A 21,176-nucleotide genomic window follows, 5' to 3' on the forward strand; every position below is an offset into this window, starting at 1 on the left:
AGCCCTTTTGATAAGGGAGAGTTTTCTCCTGGCATTGACAAGATAGTATATGATTGCTACTTTTCATATTTGAGCTGTTAAGCTTTATGTTCAGAAGTCATTTCTATATTTGAAAAATTAAAATGAGTGTAGCCTCATCAATGAAAAAGTATGATGAACAATGATTTCCAATTGTGTATAGTTTTTTTAAGGGTTTAAATAGCAATAGTATTTAATTGGGAGAGAATACTGAATATTTAAAGATGTAGTCTCATAGAAACAAAAATTAAATTCACAAAGTTACACAATTTAGTTAACTCTTGAAATAAAATTTTTATAGCATTTTTTTTTAATTGAAAAATTTGTTTAGCTAGATGTGTGCCACCCCACAGGCCAACTTCCAAAAGGAATGAATACAAGTTCACTTGTAAAATTTGTCTGATTCTTTTTTGGTGGATGAAGGCTGAACTCTTAAGTTTTTATTCCTATTCACTTTAAATGCTGCCAAAGATCAGTATTTGCCATTCAGGAATTTGCTGTTTAGGCTGTCTGTACTTTACTGAAGATGGAAATTATGTAGACTGGTATTTAAAAATATATTTTTCTAAGTGTGGATAAGTTTAAGATGCTCTCTTGGTCCTGTGAATATTTATTTCATGTGTTACCTTTGTAGCATAATAGATCCCTTCAAGTTTCTGGAAATCGGCTCAGTTTTCTACGTCCAATGCCTTGTAAATACTAAAAACAGAAATGGCTGAATTATATTACAGAAAGCCTGACCAGTGATTGAACCTGGTCAGTTTAAATTTTTGAATAGCTGTGTCTGAGGACTGATTAAAGGTGTTTAAGAGGCTTGAAACATGAGATCATATTCTTTCATTATTCACATCACTATATTCTAAATAAAGCCAAATTTTAGAATACACTAATATTACATTTTTTTTCACATGTCTGTTTATAAAGGGGTGGTCAATAAATGAAAGGGAAAAAAATCCCCATAAACATCCTTTCCCTCCATTTTTGAGACTGCTGACAGTCAAATTTGTTAGCTTTTGGCTAAAGAAAAATTCCATTTCCATTACAGCATAGGTAGAAGCCCTCCTAACCTGAAGCACAGAAATTATACAGGATAAAGTTGTTTCCATTGCATTTTTGCTCTTCCAAGTGGTGAACGTGATAAGCCAGCCTTAATCATTGTTGTCAGTTTCACAAGTAAAGGTCATGTTGAAATTAAGGAGCCATCCCAAGGCCACCTTGCTTTTTTCAGCTGTCACACACTAAGGGAAGGCGAATAACCTGTTTCTCTCTTTTAACCCAGAGAAGCGTGTGTGGGCTGAGGCTGCTGAATCTGTAACCTGACACTTCCAGCACCTCCAGTCCTGCTGCTGTAGGTACACGCAAGCCACTGCACTCTGGTGCCGGCCCTGCTCACTGCGAGCCACACTCATGCCCTTCCTTCTCTGTGACCCTTTTTGATAGTGGTTTATTTTAGACCAAGTTATCCAACAAATGTTTTAGAGTCAACCTTAGCAACTGGAAAAAAAAAAGACTAAAACTATTACATGTATTTCCAGGCAATGTCTATCAAGTAGCAAAAAAGTTCAATTTTAGCATGTTATTCCCTTGTAAAACAGCTGAACCATGGTCTTCATAGTATAATTATGACAATGCAACTATATACCATTTACAAGTGATATACAATTTACAAATGATACTAAAGGTCTTTAAATTTCTGGAAATACAATTTTAAAATAAATTTCTTCTGCAGAGATGTAAAGCACCTCAAGTAACTAACACTGGAATGAATATGCCCTACATTCCACGGAGCACGTCTGAGGACGCGTTGGGATTGTCTTACCACCCGAGCCTCAGCCACTACATGACAGCCCTGCGCGCTTTGTCCTTCCTCCAATGGCACAGCCCAGTGCAACTTACAGACCATTTAATAACCGGTTAACCCTTCTCCCAACGAACAAGCAATGGCCACACAAAGACCGCTGCTTGAGGCTTTTAAACACGCACTTCCACACACATGTTTTATTATCTCTTGGGTATGTGACTGCAGAAGTCACTGAGAACTTTTTTTTTTACAGTTAGGTTTAATTTGGTCCTCAGAATGCTTGCGTCTTTATTATCTCTTTTGCATTAATCTGCATTTTTCTAACCAACTTTTAGTTGTACTTTTTAAAAAACTGTACGTCAAGTCTTTAAAATCAGTGATCTGTTTAATTCTAAAGTATATGACACTTCTTGCCTTAAAAAAATTAAAAACACAGAACTGAATTCAGTAGTCCAAAAGTTTTAGTCCTATTTTGCAATTTATCCATCTGCTCTCTGTAATTACAGTCTGTCACTTAAAATACACTATTGAAATCTAGTTTCTACACTTAAAAAAAATCATCTTCAGTAACTATTTTCTGTGGAGTTACTTCCAAGAATGTTTTTCAGAATGGGAGAATATAATCTTGTGAGTTTAAAGTCTGTTCTCTGATACCTATGTATATATACTTGTAAAAAATTTTGTATAATTTTGTGATAATGTAGTTCCCAAAATATTTATTTTAAAAGCATATGTTAACAGTAAATGAATACATTTTAAGGAACTGTTTGGAGTTTTTTTTGCCGTTGCCATTCCAGCTGTTTTCACCCTCCCTGCCCAGCTCACTCATCCTTACCCAGAAGGTGAAGTAAGCTACTTGGGAACCACTGACCAAAGCAACATGCAACCTGAGAAGCCTGTATTATCATACTTTTTAAACTTTAAATCACTTGAAATTAAAAAGTTGGATGGACTCTTTTAAGCCACTTCAGCACTCCAGGCCACTCCTGTTTTTAGTGGATTATGAACTTACATAATCCCTGGAAAAAGTGAAAGCAGCAGTCTTAACTTTTGGAATAAGGATGCTCCTTTGACTGTATCTCCACACACAGAGCAATGTATAGCCCCAAACTGGATTATCAGTCCTGACAGTACCACCACGCTGTCCATGCTGATACTTGAAACAGCAATGTACAAACACGCCACGTGTTTTAATAGAATTTAGTTTTTCCTTAAACTGTTCCTTTCCATAGTCAAAACAAGGCAAACAACAACAAAACACCCAATGTTAAAACCACGTAATGAACTTACAAACGTGAAAAATTAGATACTTCAGATAGGCAATAAACTTCATATTGTGAAAGCAATATATTCCAAGTTTCAAAGATTTGACAAGTTCTATAGAATCTTTCATCAGTAGATGGGAACTTTCAAACTTCACAATCTTCTGCCAGGTAGGACTGGGTGTTATTCACTGAATAAACAAAAACCAAAAAATGTTTTAAATGAACTGCTTTGCATCTCTATATACCACATAACCTTAACTAAGAAGTATTTTCAGATGTTATACAGATTATTATGTAATTACCAGATTTTAAAAGAAAAACTATGTAAGGTACATAAAAGATAACATTTAAATTTACAGGCAACATTAAAATGCTCTGAAACTTCCTTTCAGTGTTTCATAATTACTAACATCTAAGAAAATGGATGTGAGATTTATAAGCAGTGTAATCTTGAAGTCCTTCGAGTATGTTCAGAGGTTATAAAAGACATCAGATCTGGAGATAATCTAGGTAAATAAGCCACTGCTAGATAAAATTGGTTTAGGTAGTGTACCATTTTTCCAGAGGACCCTTTTAAAAGTATCAGTGAAAAAGTGATCGTTTACTCCAAATTTGTATGCTTATACATTTAAGAAACCACGTATTAGAAAAATATTTGAAATGACATTAGGAAAACTAACTATACCTGGTTTGAGGCCGAATCCATTTCAAGGCATGTCGTGGTGGCACAGTAATGGTGGGATGGTAAAACGTACAATCAGGTCTTGTACACTGGGTATTAAATCTACAGTGCTAAGGAGAGAGAGAATAGTTTTAACATGTGCAAAGCTAATAAAAACAGCAATCTGCGATCACAAATAACCAGCTCACACTACTATTAATTGTGGGGGGGAGATGGGTGTGTAACACTTCATTTTACTAGTACTGGAACCTGGAAAAGAACCACCCGCCCCCTACCCCAACACACACACAATCCTAAAGAATAATCCTAGTTAAAAAATAATCCAAGTCAAACTTCAAAAAGAACATTAGCATATAATAAACGACTTCTAATCAATGTCATCATCACCCTACACATCCTGCCTAACATCCTTACATTCTGCCCTCAGTACTCTCATCTCTGCCCAACTGCAGTTGGGGAAGTGAAGGCCTTTTGTATGGTCTTCAGGCTGCTATTTCAGATCATTCACGGAGCAACTGAGCAGGTGGAGACATCAACCAGTCTTTACTACATGGACGGTTGAAATCGTCAGTGTAAGCCGGCATGGCAGTAAGCGACACACATTACTGCTGGATTTCAGCATCTCAGTTCTGGAGCTGGGGGGGTGGGGGTGGGGGGACGACAACCCAACCCAACCCCAAGCCCAGGGGGCAGAGAAAAAGGGAAACCAACTAGCAAGGGCGAGCATTACTCTCCTTAGAGCCGAGGATACTAACATTCAACAGTTTCATACCACTTGGCCTAAGGAGACCTGCTGAATGACGCTGAGGAATACCTTCAAGATCTTAAGCACCATCAAGTTAACTCTAACAAAAAAGAAGTTCCAGAGATGGAAGGGCAGGGAAGACATTCAATTCGCGTATATCTTCCAGGTCTCACAGCTGAGAAGTTACTACTAAATTCATCTTGGGGAAAATCAAAGTTCTTACTTTTGGATGATAGAAGGGACATTCCATTTTCTTACAAGCAGGAAAGTAACGGCAGAGCTGACTACTGGAAGATGGTGGTGGTGGTAGAACTGCTAGCAAAAATAAGGGCAAATATTAATCAAATTTATTTGGCAAAATAGTATTTAATGCGTTCTGATGTTTTTATGGGAACCACTTTTTAATTATAATGATGAGATATTCATTAGTCGAGACAAAATCTTAAGAATACTACAGTATGCATATACTTCCTCTTTGAAGACTGGTTACATTAACTGATACAATTGTGAAACAATTCCTTTTTTTTTCTTTTTAATTCAGCTTATAGTCACAAAATGTCAGTTTTTATTTTATTTTTTTTAATTACCCAAATGTAGTAGTTCACAAAGTCACTAACCTGGTTTTGGAGGCAGGATTGGAATTCTTCTACTCATATGAGTGAAGGGACAATCTGGCTTAGTACATTTTGCATCATATTTACAATTTGGATGGACAAACAAACACTTTTCAGCAAATTTACAATTGGGGAAAGCTCTATAAAAAAAGCATATTCATATTTAACATTCTCAACGCATTACTTTTAAAAACATTTTTTAAAAACCCTCATCCAAGGATACATTTTCATTGATTTTGGGGTGGGGTGGGAGAGACACACTGACGTGAGAGAAACACTAACTGGGTGCCTCGCGCACACACCCTAGCCAGGGCCTGAGCCCGCGACCTAGGCACGTGCCTTGGACCAGGGGTCAAACCCGCCACCTTTCTGGTATACAAGGGACAATGCTCCAACCCCCTGAGCAACCTGGTCAGGGATGCGTTTGTTTTTTTTGTAGAGGGGCTCCTTATACACATATTCTATCACTACTTTTGAGACAAAAAACAAAAGCAGGAAACTCCAGTTTTAAATAGAGCCCATATATCAAAACAGGACACAACTGTTGTATTCTAACACCTGGGGTTATAACAGCTTTTCAACTCAGACTTGATGAGATTCACACCACTTACTCTATTATTAAGATATATGTTTATACTATTTCATGAAGTATACTCTACAGTGAGCACAATATATGAGCAAGGCACTGTGCCACCAAAAAAAAAAAAAAAAAAAAAAAAAAAGGGGATCCAACCCACGATCTCTCTGTATAGACACCCAATACGACTGCCACATCAAACTCTCCCAAAGCATGGAGAGATTTCACCAGCAGGACCGAATAAATAAATAAATACCTAAAAGCCATCTCTCAAAGCTCATTCCATTGATCGGCCAGCTGATAAGGAAAAATTATACCCAAGTCCAAAATGTCTGTTCATTTCCTATTGCTTATTCCGCACCCCCCCCCATGCTTTAAACATCTGTGTATGTGTACGAACAACACACACGAACTGGGCAGCCATCGTATATTCATCTGCTTAAGTGCACAGATTCCTGAAGAAAACCCGGAGCTCCGGCACATCGTGAGTCTGAGGCTCGAAGACGCCACCTCCCTCACCCCACCCCTCAGCCACAGGCGTGCGCTGTTCAGGAGGGCCACGGTGTCAGTGCGTTTAGTCACGAAACTCAAATTTGACCATAAAGAACAAACAAAATAAGCTACGAGGTGATAGAAATCACCCCGAAAGCCAGAGTCTGCCGGCCGCTACTCACTTGCAGGGTGACACGGGGTGGTGGTAGGCGCACTCGTCCCCGTGCTTGCAGGCGGGCCAGTACTTGCAGCGCTCCAGGAGTTTTTCTGGCTTCTGCGCCGCACTCAGTTCACTCATCTCAGCTACCAAGGGAAAGAAATTAGAAGTATCTCATTAATGTTAAATCTTCCTCAAAACCCAGTCTTAAAATCTTATCTTCTATGTGTAGAGTCTTATAATAAAGGAGTGCAAATAATCTGACGGACACTGGACACAGAGGCCGCACACGACGCCCAGGAAGCAGACTGCAGTTCTCGCTGTGAAAGAGAGCGGACAGTGACGCTGCGACCAGAGCCCGGGCTCCCCCAGAGAAACCCGCGCTCCCAGAACTACTTCAGGGCTGACGTAAAACACAGAAGAGGGAGGAAGGTCAAGCAGAGAGCCAATAAAATGAAATGCAAGTTGAAAACACAAGCTGAAAAAGAACATGAGCTAACTCTCCTTCAGGCAAGACTACCAGCGGTCCAAGTACCAAAAGACTACCAAAGTCTCCCCATTCACTGGGGACACGCAGTTTCCTAAGTCCAGGTGATAAACCCACACCAATGTCTACAGAGTGAGGAAAAGATCTGTGCCTAAAATGGGACACAAATGTCACTTCCCAGCAGACTGCCTAATAGTGCACCTGGCTGGTGCAAGATGACCAGTGGCAGATGGCCCCAGTGTGAAGAGGCGCGGGCGACCACAGCTGGAGACACGTGCCCGCACACCGATGGGCTCACCACCCCCCACGCATCAGGCCCCGCCCACCGCAATGTCAGTCACCGTGGCTTCGGAAAGCCGGACACACGCTGCCAGGCTGTCTCCTGACTCGCAAAGCCAAAGATGTTTTCACACAACACCTACATTTTAAATGCTGGCAACCAAGTCAAATTTAAAACAGAATAAACCAAATAAAGTTACACCTGATAGGCCTAAGAAGCTGCCAACTTTTGGCCCAAGGCATCCTAGCCGCTCCCTGAAATGGCGCCATGGGCGTTACCTATTTTTTTCATTCACATTCATGAAAGTGGACATCATTTTGATGACGTCTCTCTAGTCCTCTTACCTGAGGTTTGCTGTTCAAACGTGGCTTAGACACTTTGCAAGTGTCATCTAACCTCTCTCAACTTCAGTTTCCTCATTTACACAAAGAGAAAACGTCTTCCTTAGGGATTTGTGATTAAATGTAAACAAGAATGCAAGAGGTAACCAATCAACACCTAACCAAGCCGCAGCTCGGACTCTGAGCACTTCTGCCCCAGTGACCCAGCCGCGGTCTCCATGCCAGGGTAACAAGGCAGGGGAGGCCAGTCCCAAAGCCCCGCTGGGAAAATCGTTAAGAGAGGTATTATGAGTATCCCTGATAGATGAATTCTCCATGCTACTTTAAATTAAAATTATCCTTAGTCACAATTAAAATCTGGTAGGGCCAGAGTTGTTTTCCCCAAATTTAAATGGTTTTTATGTCACCCCTGCATAGAAAATGTGTCTGTCTCACCTTCCTCCTAAAGAACATACTTTAGACTGTGGTATACACACGACGGCTCAGGCCAAGTGAAAGAAGTTGAACAGAATGCCCAAGGGCAGGCTGGCTGGAAAGTGGTGTAAAGTGGCTAGATACTCACAAACACATTAAAGAAGTTAAATACTTTATAAGGATACTGTATCTTCCTGACAGAATTGTGAGGTCATGTATACAAAGGCCATGACTCTGGCTTTCCCTCACATTTACTTCATAAGCTATTAAAAAGTTTTCCCGTTTACATTTTCAGAGGCAAATTCACATTTTACTGCAAACTATAAAATCTGTGCTGCCATAATGGCCAGTGGTGGTGGCTTCAAACAGCTGCTGCTGTTGGTAGCATCCTTGAAACACTGAACAAAAAGCCATCAAAAGCAATGACAAAGTTCCAAACTCCCAGGTTGGAAGGAGAGAGCAAGACGGACCACAGCCTCCTGGCGACCGTCACTCAGGCCCCTCTCGGCCTCACCGCGTTCTCCCACACAAAGCCTCGTCCCGGAGCAGCGGTGAGACCAGGAGGCCCCGCAGCACCCCCGTGGTCCCCACAGTGGCCACGGCGTGGGACACCCAGGCGATCATTTTTGCCAGCTTGTTTTATGGAGTGTCACTGCTTTGACATGTATCAATGACGCCTAACATGGACATTTAAATAAAATTAGACCCTAGCATTCCAAAAAATTAAGCTACTAAACTGAAAACCAAAATGGTCAAACACCAGAATTTCCTCTCACTTTAGACAGAATACACAAGGCCAAGAGCTCTGCCCTACCTGATGCAGCTCCTACCACCTTTCTTACCGTTTTAAAGTTGTTTTTCCTTTTAATAAGATCACGTTTTCAATTTCCTCCACCAATCAAAACTGTAACACTACATGACTGGCTCATTCGGTTCAAGATGGCAATGATATCTACTTGCTCAACTCTTCCCTAAGGGCTATTATATTTTTAGCTACTAAAAAGGCATGTAATGTATTTTCATATCACAGCCAAAAATTTTTAATTTGGAAAAATTTCAAAACCCAGTATTTTTTTCCTTTGATACTGTTTGTTTTCAGGACTTGGCGACCCCTCCCACCACTCCCCCCCACCCCCCGCCAACACAGCTGTTTCTGGGAGTGTGAGGGGGTCCGAGGAGCACAGCTATTCTGTCCTCGAGGAAAACGAGCAGCAGTGCGCACCTGCCACTGGCACCCAGTGAGAAGCGGCGGGGGGCCAAGTGCGTCTGCCTAAGGCATGTCGCTCCCTGACCTGAGTTGATCTGACTTCTAAATACTATGCTTAAAGACTGATTTATATATAAGGTCTTTTTTAAATTTCCAAGAAGGATTTTGACGGATTAGGCAAGAAACTCCACTCGAGTATTATAGTGAGGTAGAAATAGCATCAAAATCCAAATTCGTTTTTCTGTCAAGTTAATTACAAGCAAGACTACTGCTGGTACAAGAGGAAAGTAATGAGTAGTTTCTTTTTTAAAAAAAGGTAAACAGAAGTCAAGAACGATGGTTCACCCTTTAACATGCATCATTAACATGCATAAGAAGAGGTATTTTTTGGCTTCCACGGCTGAGCAGCATTTAGACTGGAATAACAGCCAATCTACACAACATACACAAGAGAAACTCCAATTTAACTGGCTGTTATGTCTGAAAAGAGAAAAGTGGCCACTACTGAGTAATAAATGAAGGCAAGGCCTCCAACGAATATTCATCCGAGGTAGAGAAACAGACACGGCAAAGACTCCCTTCTCAAGGGCGGCGCCATGTGAAAAGCTACCATTTGGGTCATCAAGCTGCCTGCTCATCAACTGCAACTGCTGTGGGTGGAGGAGACCTCTGAGTCCCTTGTTTGAGGCTGCAGTTTGGTTTACAGGTTTCATTCCTTCAAAGCACATGTCCTCCTCTTGATCTGACAAGTATCCTGGGGGGCTGGGAACACCATCCAGCGTCACTATAAACTTGGGACTTGCAGGTTTATCTGGTTGTACAAGATCTCTGCCAGATAGATAGAAAATACCATAGAATTAGGGAACAAACACAAAAAACTGAGCCTCCCAATGTGCTCTTCAGCAGAACTATCACTCCCTTAATTTGCTTTGTGGTTTCTCCAGTAAAGACAAGACTTTGTAGGCCTTCTGGGTACCGCACTGGCGGATTCCTGCTGCCACACCGGGGTCACGCCCACCGCTGCGGCACCGTCGCCAGCGCCTTCCGGGCTGCACTAAGGACCGTCCCTCCTGAACCCTAACCCCATCATCCCTGGGATCCTTGTAGGATCGCGTGGAAATGACCGGAAATGTCAGCATCTATTCCCAGAACTCAATAGCCAGCCGTCTACATTTACACTGATTTTACTATCTGTATGTTTGTTAGAACATTTGGTCACTTTTCTACATGAAGAATCATCCCAACCCAATTAGCTAACTCTCTCTGGAAAGGCTTCCTGATTTTGATCACCTAGCTTTTAAAATCTCATTTCCTGGATGCACACATGAAAAGAATCTTATTAACAGCTAAATCATACCCTGACTGACTTTGTAGTATAACGGATTTCTGATAAAGAAAGATGAACTGGAATTTTTGAAAACTGACTTTGGCTTAGTATACATGGCCTGTCTATTGACAATAAAAGCACTCTACACTGAGGGCCAGGATGGGGAGAGGGCATCGGGAGCTAATGGTTAACCTGCACTGTCTAATCAACACAATTAGCTACACAAGAAAAAGAAACCATCTACCGTGTCTGCATAAGGTGTCCTGAAAGTACCCGAAGGGTATCTGCAGTCTTCATCCCCGACTCTTGGTTTGATGCCACTACTATTTCCTCAGACAGCTTTGGCTTCTTCAGAATAAATGATCTTGTGTCTGCATAGACCATGGATTCCATGTCATAGTAATCTGAGCCAAAAAAATTGGCCACAAATGTTTACTTTGGAATATACCTTCATTCTCAACATCACACATGTGAGAAGAATGTCAATCTTCTATATATTTCTAATTACTTTCAAAGGAAAATCACGGCAGTTCTACTAAGGACAAGGGCTGCAACTCTGTGGCAAGCATCTGTTCAGAGCGGCATCACTCCCTCACCCGGCAGATAACCACGGGGCCACTGAGCACTCCCTGCCTGTAGGACAGGAACGCTGGTGTGTGAGACATCTAATGGGATATTATTAACAATATATACTTACTGTAAGTACAACAATATTTTCTAAACACTAGGATAAGAAGTCCTAATGTCCCTAGAATTATGATACAAGGATTGTTACAAAATCTTTCTAAAATCTGTTTTGTTCGTTCTGCAGAGTGTACCACTTAGAGAAATGAACAAATCCTGAATGTAAGTATTCAACTGCCATAATTTCTGCCTGTTTGTAAAAACTACTGTTCGGATGAACAGGCAGTCTTAAAAATACAGCAGGGAACACACTGACCTTCAGTGCAAATAACCACAGTTCACATCACCTGCAATATGCATCTTAGGCCCAACTACTTTACAAAATATACCAAGCCTTAAGGCCCAGAATGGAGAGGGCTGACCTATCAATATGCAATCAGCTGACTACAGTTAACGGGTTCCAGTTCTCTTAAACGGTCAAATAAGAGACCAAAATTCACAAACTATTCATTCACGTTCATTCACTAAAAAAACTGAACACCTGAGAATATGTGGTAGATACACAGAGAAGGAAAATAGATGTACACACAATTTCATAACAGTATGCCCCAAAAGGCGACCTACCAGGGGTATAAACAGATATTGGGGCATACAGAACAGCTACAGCCGGGAAAAGAAAACCTGACGGAGCATGAACAACTGCAAAAGATATAAAGGAATGAGCAGGACCAAGCGAGGAGGGAGGGAGGGAGCTGGGGCATGAGCACTTCGGGCAGAGGGCGCCGCCTGGAGAAAGGCAGTGGCCTTCACAGGCGCAAGGAATGTGAGACGCGGTGCGACAGGCCACACAGGCAGTGTGGCCGGAGGGCTGTGTGTGGGGTGCCGAGGGGGTGAGTGGCAAGACGGGCTGAGGCTTAAAGGATCTTGTGTCAGTGAGCCTGGACTCTGGTCCACAAGCAATAAATAACCGGGAGAGGTTTCCAAGTAGGGAAGTAACATGTTTAAATTGGTTCTCAGAAAAAGAGGCAGTGTCAGGAAGGGACTGGAGTCCACCTAGGTCTCAGCCATGAGGCTGCTGCACGGGAGGGATGGCAAGGCTCTGGGTTCAAAGATTCCCCCCCTTTTCCTATTCTAACCACACCCCCATCACACTAGCCCCTCATACTGCCAACTACCATCCCAAGGAAGGGTACGCCTGCCCTCCCCTGCAGGGGCTGCAGAGATGGGCAAAGACAAACCAGGAGCGGGAAGAGGAGGAAGAGAGGCTTGATGCAGGAAACAGGACAGGAGAGAGCCAGTCTAAAAGGTGGCAAAGACACAGACGCCATGGCATGGAAACAACAGAAGTGTCCTTCAACAGATGATGGGATAAAGATAACGTACATACATACAACAATACTGTATGGTCCTCAAAAAGATAAAATACTGTCATTCCCAACAACATGGTGAGTACCATGCTAACTGAAATAAGTCAGACGGAAAAAGTCAACCATCATAGGATTTCACTCATACGTGGGATACAAGATGGAAATGAACCAACCAACCAACCAGCAAGACACAAATTCATTGGCACAGACAACATGATGGTTACCGGAGGGGAGGGAAATGGGGGGATAGGTAGAAGAAGGTAAATGGGGTCAGATATATAGGGACAAATGAGACTTAACATTGGGTGGTGAACACACAGTGCAATATACAGGTATTATATACCAGGCTGACCCAAAAGTTCAATTTTTTCCATAAGATGGTTCTAGTTGCTTAGCTGTCTTTAACTTCATTTGAAACAATTTCGTTAGACTGTATTGTGACAGCTGTCATATCAGTGTGCATTTAAAAAAACTCATCAAAATTGAATTTTTGTGTAGCCATTTTACTGTTGAAGATGAAAGAAAATGTGCAACATTTTCACCATGTTAGCTTTATTATTTCAAGAAAGGTTAAAAACACAACTGAGGCACACGCACACAGTTGTACAGTGTATGGAGAAGGTGCTGTGACTGATCGAACATCTCAAAAGTGGTATGCAAAATTCTGTGCTGGAGATTTCTCGCTGGACGATGCTCCATGGTCAGGTAGACTAGTTGAAGTTGATAGCAATCAAATCGAGAAATAAATTGAGAACAATAAATGTTCTATCATGTGGGAGCAGCTGAAATACTCGAAATATCCAAATCAACGGTTATTGGTGACATGAACAATGTCTCTTTTATTTTATGGAAAAAACTAAATGGACTTTTAGGCCAACCCAATAGAATTGCACACTTGAAGTCTATACAGGATGGGGCAAAAGTAGGTTTACAGTTGTTCATATGGAAAATAATATAATAAATAATACAAGAATAAACTTTCGCATACTCACTATAGTAAACCTACTTCTGCCCCACCCTGTATTTTATTAACCAGTGTTGCCTCAATAAAGGTAATAAAATAAAAAACAAAAGGGGGCAAAAAGGTAAATCTCAATCTCGGATTTATTTAGTTTGCAGTTTTGTGGGGCTCTCACATATTTTAGGAAGAAGCTGACCATTCAGATTTGACCAGCAGCAGGGACAGGAGACAAATAAGAGAAGCAGAGTCAAAACTGAAGGGGAAATAAGAATGTTTAATAAATTGTACATATTCATTAATGCTCTCTTCTCACTGGATCCGCTCATGTGACAGATGACCACTTTGCAACTCAAAGTCCTTAATGATTCACTGAGGTCGCATGCTAGCAAAGGCAGAATCCAGAAATTAGTCCAAGTGCGGCTGCCTTCCTTCTTACTGCCCTGTACTTTCTTGAGCAAAGCAGTCCTACAACTTTGCCTCTTGGGAGAAATCAGGAGATAAAAATAATGCTGAGGGCAAGACATGAGGAAAAGTTAACATCTAAGGAGCACCAGAGGAAGGAGGAGTTGATAAAGAAGAATGAAAAGGAGTTAGCAGAAGAACAGACAGTAAAGTCCCGGGAGCCAAGGATCAGAGATTGATGGAAACGCAGAATTCACATGTCACAGACTACAGAATTTAGAAAAGTGTACACTGAAAACAGCCACATGAGCCACTGGTCACTCCTGCAAGATCACTGTTAGCAGCCCAAGTCAAGGAGAACGGAAAGATGAAACAGAGACATCTGCGTGAAGAGGGCAGGTGGACCCCACACATTTTGTTTCCTCCTGAAACCCCACTAAAATGTCGATCAAGGGTTAACTTAAAAAACGTCACAGAAAATAATTATGAAAGGAGATACAATGATATTTTGGAAATGAAAAACTAACAGTAAATCTTCAAAACGTGGCTCTTAAGCCAATAATGAAGCCATCCACAGTGGATCCCAAGGTTCTCCAAAGGCTGAGAAATGGGCAGCACAGGGGACCCTGGGCCTTCTGCGGGGCGTCGGGCAAAACAGACGTGTGTTCCAGTGACCATTTCAGATGCAGTTAGTTCTTCCCAAGTTCTGTTTTCTGCATTTCTAATCCTTATGGCACCTATTCCCCGACCTCCACACTGAAGATGCCGGGAATAACTGGAGCTAGGCTTTCACACTTACCATTGTTGGAATGCCTAAGGAGGAAGCACCATGGTCTCTGACAGAAAGGTGCTAAGCTACCACAGTATTAACTAAATGCATATTATTACAATCGTTAAAGGCAGTTAGATTTCCTGGTAACCTTTGACCATTTTCTCCCTTGGAGAAAGTAAAGCTTTAGACTCTTGAAAACTACAAACAGAGCATCTCTGGACCGAGGGATGCCAGCTCTGCTCAAAGTGACATTGTTCTGAAACCAGAAAGGGGGGAGCTGTTGAGTAAACATTACATAATAATTAACGTTGAGGTGCTTTCCCTTGTCTCCTTTCCCACTTAGCTCCCAGCCATCCATTACTTAAAAGATCTTTCTTAGAGAAACTGACCTAGGAGGAAAGAAAGGCCTAAAGACCCTAACATCAGGGAGCCCCTAAACTAGACAGGCAAGACAAATCACTCTTCACTGCGGATCAATGTGCAAACGTGAAGTCAAAAGCCCCTACAACTAATGAACCCAGAATACCACTCTTACATATAAGACAACTAAGGGTCCTCAGACATGAGGAATACCTCCTTCATGAAAGACAGTGATCAAAACAAACAGCTTGGAGAAAGACAGACCCCCCCCGCCTCCGCCTCAAAGTCTAGAACTACCTTTACTATCCTCAGATAAGTAAGATAAGAGTGTTGCATACATGAAATAAAACCAAAACAAGTGTTTTAAAAAAAGGGGTGGGCTGGGAAGGATACACATATAAAAGGGCTCTCAGAAATTGTTTTAAAAATTATAGAAGGTAAAGCAAAGGATGTAATTATTCATAAGCCTCCTAGAACTATTTTACCATGGATAAAAATGAAAACTAAAGGAAACAAAAAGAATATGTGAGCTGATCAAGCAGATACAACATACACAGATCTTAGCTGCCAAACATTCTGAAAGAAAACACCCTTATGTAGAAAGCAGGATGGAATGCTGGGAGATGAGAGGGCAAAACCGAGAACGGAGACTATCCAAACCCTTTTACAGGTCGAAGGGAGGAGCCAGACAAGGGGTGGAGACTGAAGCCACATTGAGTGTGGCAATGAGAGACTGCTCATCAACTGGGTAAAGCTGGCATCCTGGTGGAAAGTAACCCTCAGAGCAGACAAGCACATCTTTCTGAGACAAAAGGCCATCAAAGGGTCATGGAATACAGTTGATTGTAGAATCCTGACCAAAGGGAAGAAAATTCAGTCAGGAGCTGAAAAGTAGGGGTCAAGGCACCAGAGCTTCCAACAAAGGGCAGGTCTGGGGGAAAGAGCAGGAAGCCGAGAAATAAGATTTCTGAATTTAACACTGCAGGTATCCAATGGCTCCCATCACATGTTCAGGAGACACTGACGGGGAATGACACATGCACCCGGCAAGGGCACTGGGCACAGATAAATGAAGCACTGACCCCAGCCCTGATGTAGCCATTGTGTGTGTGCAGGCATGCACAGGGGTGGGAAGAGACTTCAGCAATTAAGTTATAGTGGTTCTAAGAATGATGATTTCTAGATGTGTCCCTGACAATGAGGTTTTAAAGTGAAGTAACTCTGAGGACCAGGTTCAGCAGGCCAGCGAAACTGCAGCTGCTCAGGGCAATAGCCAAAGCTGGGTAAGGAGGAGCAGGGGTAGGGACTCAAGTCATCTCTAGAGCGAGGGAGTGAGCAGCCAACAAATTTCAGGGCCCCAGGTGAAATGGCAACAAAGAGTTTTTGCATGAGGTGAAAAATACAAACACCATGTAACATGAAGAAAATGCAGATCGTGTTTCCTGCCCTTAAAATATTTTCATAGATCTAAGTATAGCATCTTAGGGCAGGATCTAGGAGATACAAGATACATTAAATGAAGTGCAAAGAATGGAAACAGCAACTGAAAAATGCTGGGTTACACTGAAAATGTAAGATTATTACCAACCTGGACTGATCTCCAGAGTTTCTACCATTCCTGGGTCAATCTGCAACCGGGATAACAATTGCCTCTGTTGAGTTCCTAGAATATAAATTTTAAAATTTAACTAAGCTTAAAATACAATATCAGCATGACTATGTCCCTGGAATTAAGCCCAAAATAATCTTTCTGCATTCTTAAAAGTCTTAAATATACCGTATTTTGCTGTGTATAGTGCACTTTTTGTGCCCAAATTTTTGAGAGAAAAATAAGAATGCACATTATACATGGGTGTAATGATTACATTGCATGGGCATAATAATCCCGTGTATAATGGGCACGCATTATATATGGCAAAATACAGTAGAGCTTAAATACTAAGCTGGCCAAAAAGCCCATTACGTTTTTTCCATAAAATAAACGACACATTTTTACTTTTCACCAATAACTTTACTGATTTAGATATTCTGACTATGTCAGTTGTCTCTCACTATTGGCTTCCAGTGGGTAGAGGCCAGGGGCGCTGCTACACATCTTCCCACATGTAAGACAGCCCCACAGCAAAGAACTATTTGGCCAAAATGTCAATGGTACTAAAAAAACTTCACAAACCACTTGTGACACATTCAATCAGTCACAGCACCTTCTCCATACACTGCACAAATCTTTTTTTGGGCGGGGGCGGGGGTTTCAGTTGCGTTGTTACTCTTCTTCAAATAATAAAGCATAACACACCAAAAATGTTGCATATCTCCTTCCATCTTCACTATTAAAATAGCTGCACAAAAATGCACGAATTTTTACAAAAATGCACACTGATATGAGAGCTGACACAATACAATCTAACAAAATTGTTTTGAATGAAGTTAAAAGACAACTAAGCACTACTAGAGGCATCATACAGAAAAAAATGCAACAGACTTTTTGGCCAACCCAATTTAGTAATATTTATAGACCAAATGTCCGTAACACAAAAACCAGTACTCAAGGTTAAACCAGAAATGGCAATGTACAACATTCCTAGTTCTCCCTCAGGAAGCCAGTTTTCCTGGATCGGAGGTGAAGCCTGGAGATAAAGGTAAAAGAGAGGAAAAGTCTACAGGAGGCGCCGCAGAGAACCACAGCTTGCACCATGGGAGACAGGTGACCGCCAACTGCCAAGATCAACAGAAGCAGCATCTCCCTCCACCACCTGGGCTCTGACCATTATGACTCACTCCACTGGACCCTGGAATCGCATAACAAAACACTCCAGAGTTATCTGGTTAGAGAGTTCCCAAAAGACTACGGGCTTGTGCAGATACAAAGAGAACAGTGAACATGTACAACTCTGTTGTGCAGTCCAGGTCCTACTAAAGCATGAAAATAATCACCTGAATTTCCCAGAGGATGATGCTTAGCTATAAACAGGCTCATAATTTCTTTATAAGTCAAACTGTAGAACAAAGTACTGACATACAACTGATGTTCTCTATCTTCGGTTTGATAGTAGCACTTTGAAAGATGAGAGGATATCATGCTTTTTCGTCTCTTCCCCGCCCAATGCTTAGCATATATTATTCACTTGAAGACTTAAAAGTGTTACAGTACAGTTACAAAGGGATGTGATGGATAGGGTTCTACCCACCGAAATGTTAATTAGATGCTCACATGCTAACTCTTAGGAGTCTATTAATGGCTGTTTCACAAGGAGTCTTTGCTCACTCAATGCAAACATGCAATTGCCAAACTACCTAGTTTCATTGAAAGGAGTTTTTAAATTTTAAAAGCTACACTTAATTCAAAATTTTATTAGCTATTTTCTTTTAAAATATAAGTTACATCACATTACTCTTTAATGATGTGCCAAAATAAAAATTAGTTTCTTCCAAAAGTACTGTGGTAAAAACACAGTAAACCTCAAAGAGCTGGCCTGAAAATGAAAGGCGACATACTGTTTGGTCAAATCAGAATTCCTGCGGGGGGGCCTGAGAAACTGACACGTGGTACTTAGGTTACAGGAAAAATGCTCTTCCAATTCAAAACAGCATGTCACTTTAACATGAACAATGAACAATGAAAGAATTATACATTTTAAAATAATTTCCCACCCTAATGAGTGTGATTCATTTGCTGGGTGTCACCCCACAGAGTGAAAAGGTCCAGACTGGGCTGTGGGTTTGTCCCTGCTCAGGGCCCCTGCCACAGGCAACTGGCAGATGTTTCTCCCTCACTGATGTTTCTCTCCCTCTCTTTTTTTCCTTCCTTTCCCTCTAAAATAAATAAAATCTTAAAAACAAATAATTTCACAACACAGATACAAAGGATCATTTTCTCACATTCCAAATTTTTGCTTCATCTCTCTGTGCTGATAGATCTTTTCAAAATATTGTTTCAGAGATCCAGTAAAGAGGATGGACTTCTCCAAGTTCTGGCTAAGTTAAATCACACAGAGCCCAAATTTGTCTTAATAAAGGTCCATGAAAAATTCAAGCTTTGTGGCTTGCTGCCTCTCATGAGAACAAGTTACAGGAAAAGATATAGCACTATGAGTATCTAGACGATTATCACACACCAAGAATTTACCTTTCTCAACGTTTCTAAGGAAGCCAATTATTTTTAAATCAGTAGTCCTTGACTGTGATTCAAAATCTACTTCCTCTTGAAGATCTTTGAACTCTCTGTTGCATTCAGTTGTTGATGCTGAATATTCATTCATTTTAACCTCCAAAGATGATATTTTTGCTTCATTCTGTGACACTCTAACATTTAGATCAAAAATATTTGCTTCCACTGTCAAAATTGCTGTTTTCATTTCTTTAATTTCATTGATATCAGTTGATATTTTCCTTAAAAGATGGGAAATATTGTCTAGCTCATTCAGTGAACAAGAGGAACTTGTTACAGAACCTAAATCAACTGGCTCAGGTGACAAGAAAATAGGTAAAGATGGTGATGAAATTCTTGAAGACATTTCCATAAAATTCTCTCTCCCTCCTATTTTTTAAAATTTTTCCTTCACAGCCCATTAAGTGTTTTCATTAAAGGTAAAAGTACTGATTAGGGCTGTTACTTTAATAAGTATTAAAAGTGAATAACATTTTTAAACCTGGAACTAAACGAGAGGGTTGTCTATTTCCGCAGTCAAAACTTTAAAGTAAATCTCACTTGCAGCTCCTCTCCAAACAATAAGCCCTATTATTATGTAAAAGAGAATCCTGGCTTCTGATTGGCTGGAAGCAAACATGTGACATGCAAAGAATTTTCTATTATTTACCTCATGGAAAGAAGTACTGAAGATCTTGGGCCTACATTAAACAACATAACAACATTAAGTACTTTATACAATATGATGTGAAATGAGCATACTTCTATCCTGTCATCTATTAAACGATAGTTTTTAAGCTCCAGTTACTTATGCTGTTCATATCTTAAGTTTCATTTCCCTTAAAATGGCATAGGGCAGTATCTAGCATTTCCTTTGTTAGCAGAGGGCAGGGAGGGTAACATGACCACAGACAAACCTCTCTAAAAATATGGGGTATTACTTGCACTGATAAGATATGGTAGAAATTTAAAGATAGGGGAAATGTGGAGTAGCCTTTGGTTTGATACCACATCATTACTGTGTGATTTTTCTCCCATTCTGTGTGCTGTCTTTTCATTTTCTTGACATTATCCTTTGAAAGACAAAAATGTTAAACTTTGATAATGTCCAAAAAATCTATTGTGTCTTTGGTTGTCTGTTCTTTGGTGCCATATCTAAGAAACCACTGCCTGCCTAACCAAGGTCATGTAGATTTATACCTACTTTTTCCTCTCCTGAGAGTTCTATGATTTTAGCTCTTCCATTTAAGCACTGACCCATTTTGAATTAATTTTAAATATGTAGTAAAACAAGAGTCCAAGTTCATACTTTTTTGCATGTGGATATCCAGTTGTCCAGCACTATTTGTTGAAAAAGCAATTCTTTCCCCACTGAATTGTCTTGCTATACTTGTTGAAAAATCATTTGATCAATATATTGGTACATTTCTGCATTCTCAATTTGATTCCATTGGTCTACATTAAACCCTTATGCCAGTACTGGTTTTGATTACTGTAGGTCTACAGCAAGTTTTGAAATTGGGGAATGTAAGTCCTTCAACTTTAAAATTTTTCAATAGTTTTGACTATTCAAGGTCCTTTACATTTCCATATGAATATTAGGAAGTTTGTCAATTTCTGCAAAAAAGCCAGCAGGAATTTTAACAGACTGAGTTAAATTTGGGAGTATCATCAATATAAAAATATTAAAATCTTCCAACCCATGAACACAGAATGTATTCCCATGGCTTTAGTTTGGGAAAGGCCATTTTTAGTTTGCTTTACTTGTCAATCAACAGATAAGCTGTGTAGCCCTGGCCAGTGTGGCTTAGTTGGTTGGCGCATCAGCCTGCACACTGAAAGGTTGTGGATTCGATCCTGGTCAGGGCGTGTACCTAGGTTGTAGGTTCGAGCCTCGGATGGCATGCATATGGGAGGCAACTGATCAATGTCTCTCTCTCATCCATGTTTCTCTATCTCTCTCCCTCTCTCCCTAAAAGCAATGAAAAAATGTCCTTGGGTGAGGCTAAAGAAAATAATTAGGAAGCTATAAATGTCAGATTAACTAAAAGCAAAAATTAGATCCACCAGTTCTATATATAAGTGACCACAAGGCCAACAGATAAGCTGTGCAACATATGAACATGTGAGATGGGG

General features: G+C 40.7%; 1 protein-coding gene across 5 annotated transcripts in view; it reads right to left on the bottom strand.

The window, feature by feature from the left end:
- Positions 1-361: 361 nt before the first annotated feature.
- Positions 362-21,176, bottom strand: part of ZC3H14 (zinc finger CCCH-type containing 14) — a 44,461-nt gene continuing 23,646 nt past the window's right edge. The window contains exons 10-17 of one of the 5 annotated variants that reach the window (XM_054567178.1): positions 16,482-16,556; positions 10,652-10,778; positions 9,691-9,908; positions 6,377-6,497; positions 5,129-5,265; positions 4,735-4,826; positions 3,770-3,876; positions 362-3,272 (exon numbers count right to left, since the gene is read on the bottom strand). In XM_054567178.1, the coding sequence (XP_054423153.1) occupies positions 3,266-3,272; positions 3,770-3,876; positions 4,735-4,826; positions 5,129-5,265; positions 6,377-6,497; positions 9,691-9,908; positions 10,652-10,778; positions 16,482-16,556 (884 nt within the window). In that variant the 3' untranslated portion in view covers positions 362-3,265. Of the gene's footprint in view, positions 3,273-3,769; positions 3,877-4,734; positions 4,827-5,128; positions 5,266-6,376; positions 6,498-9,690; positions 9,909-10,651; positions 10,812-16,481; positions 16,557-21,176 lie in introns of all 5 variants that reach the window. The other 4 variants (XM_054567177.1, XM_054567176.1, XM_054567180.1 and 1 more) reach the window with 4 other exon arrangements.

Source organism: Pteronotus mesoamericanus, unplaced genomic scaffold (assembly GCF_021234165.1).
Source record: "Pteronotus mesoamericanus isolate MK-2021 breed Mesoamerican mustached bat unplaced genomic scaffold, CSHL_Meso_final contig_182, whole genome shotgun sequence".
NCBI classification, from domain to species: domain Eukaryota; kingdom Metazoa; phylum Chordata; class Mammalia; order Chiroptera; family Mormoopidae; genus Pteronotus; species Pteronotus mesoamericanus.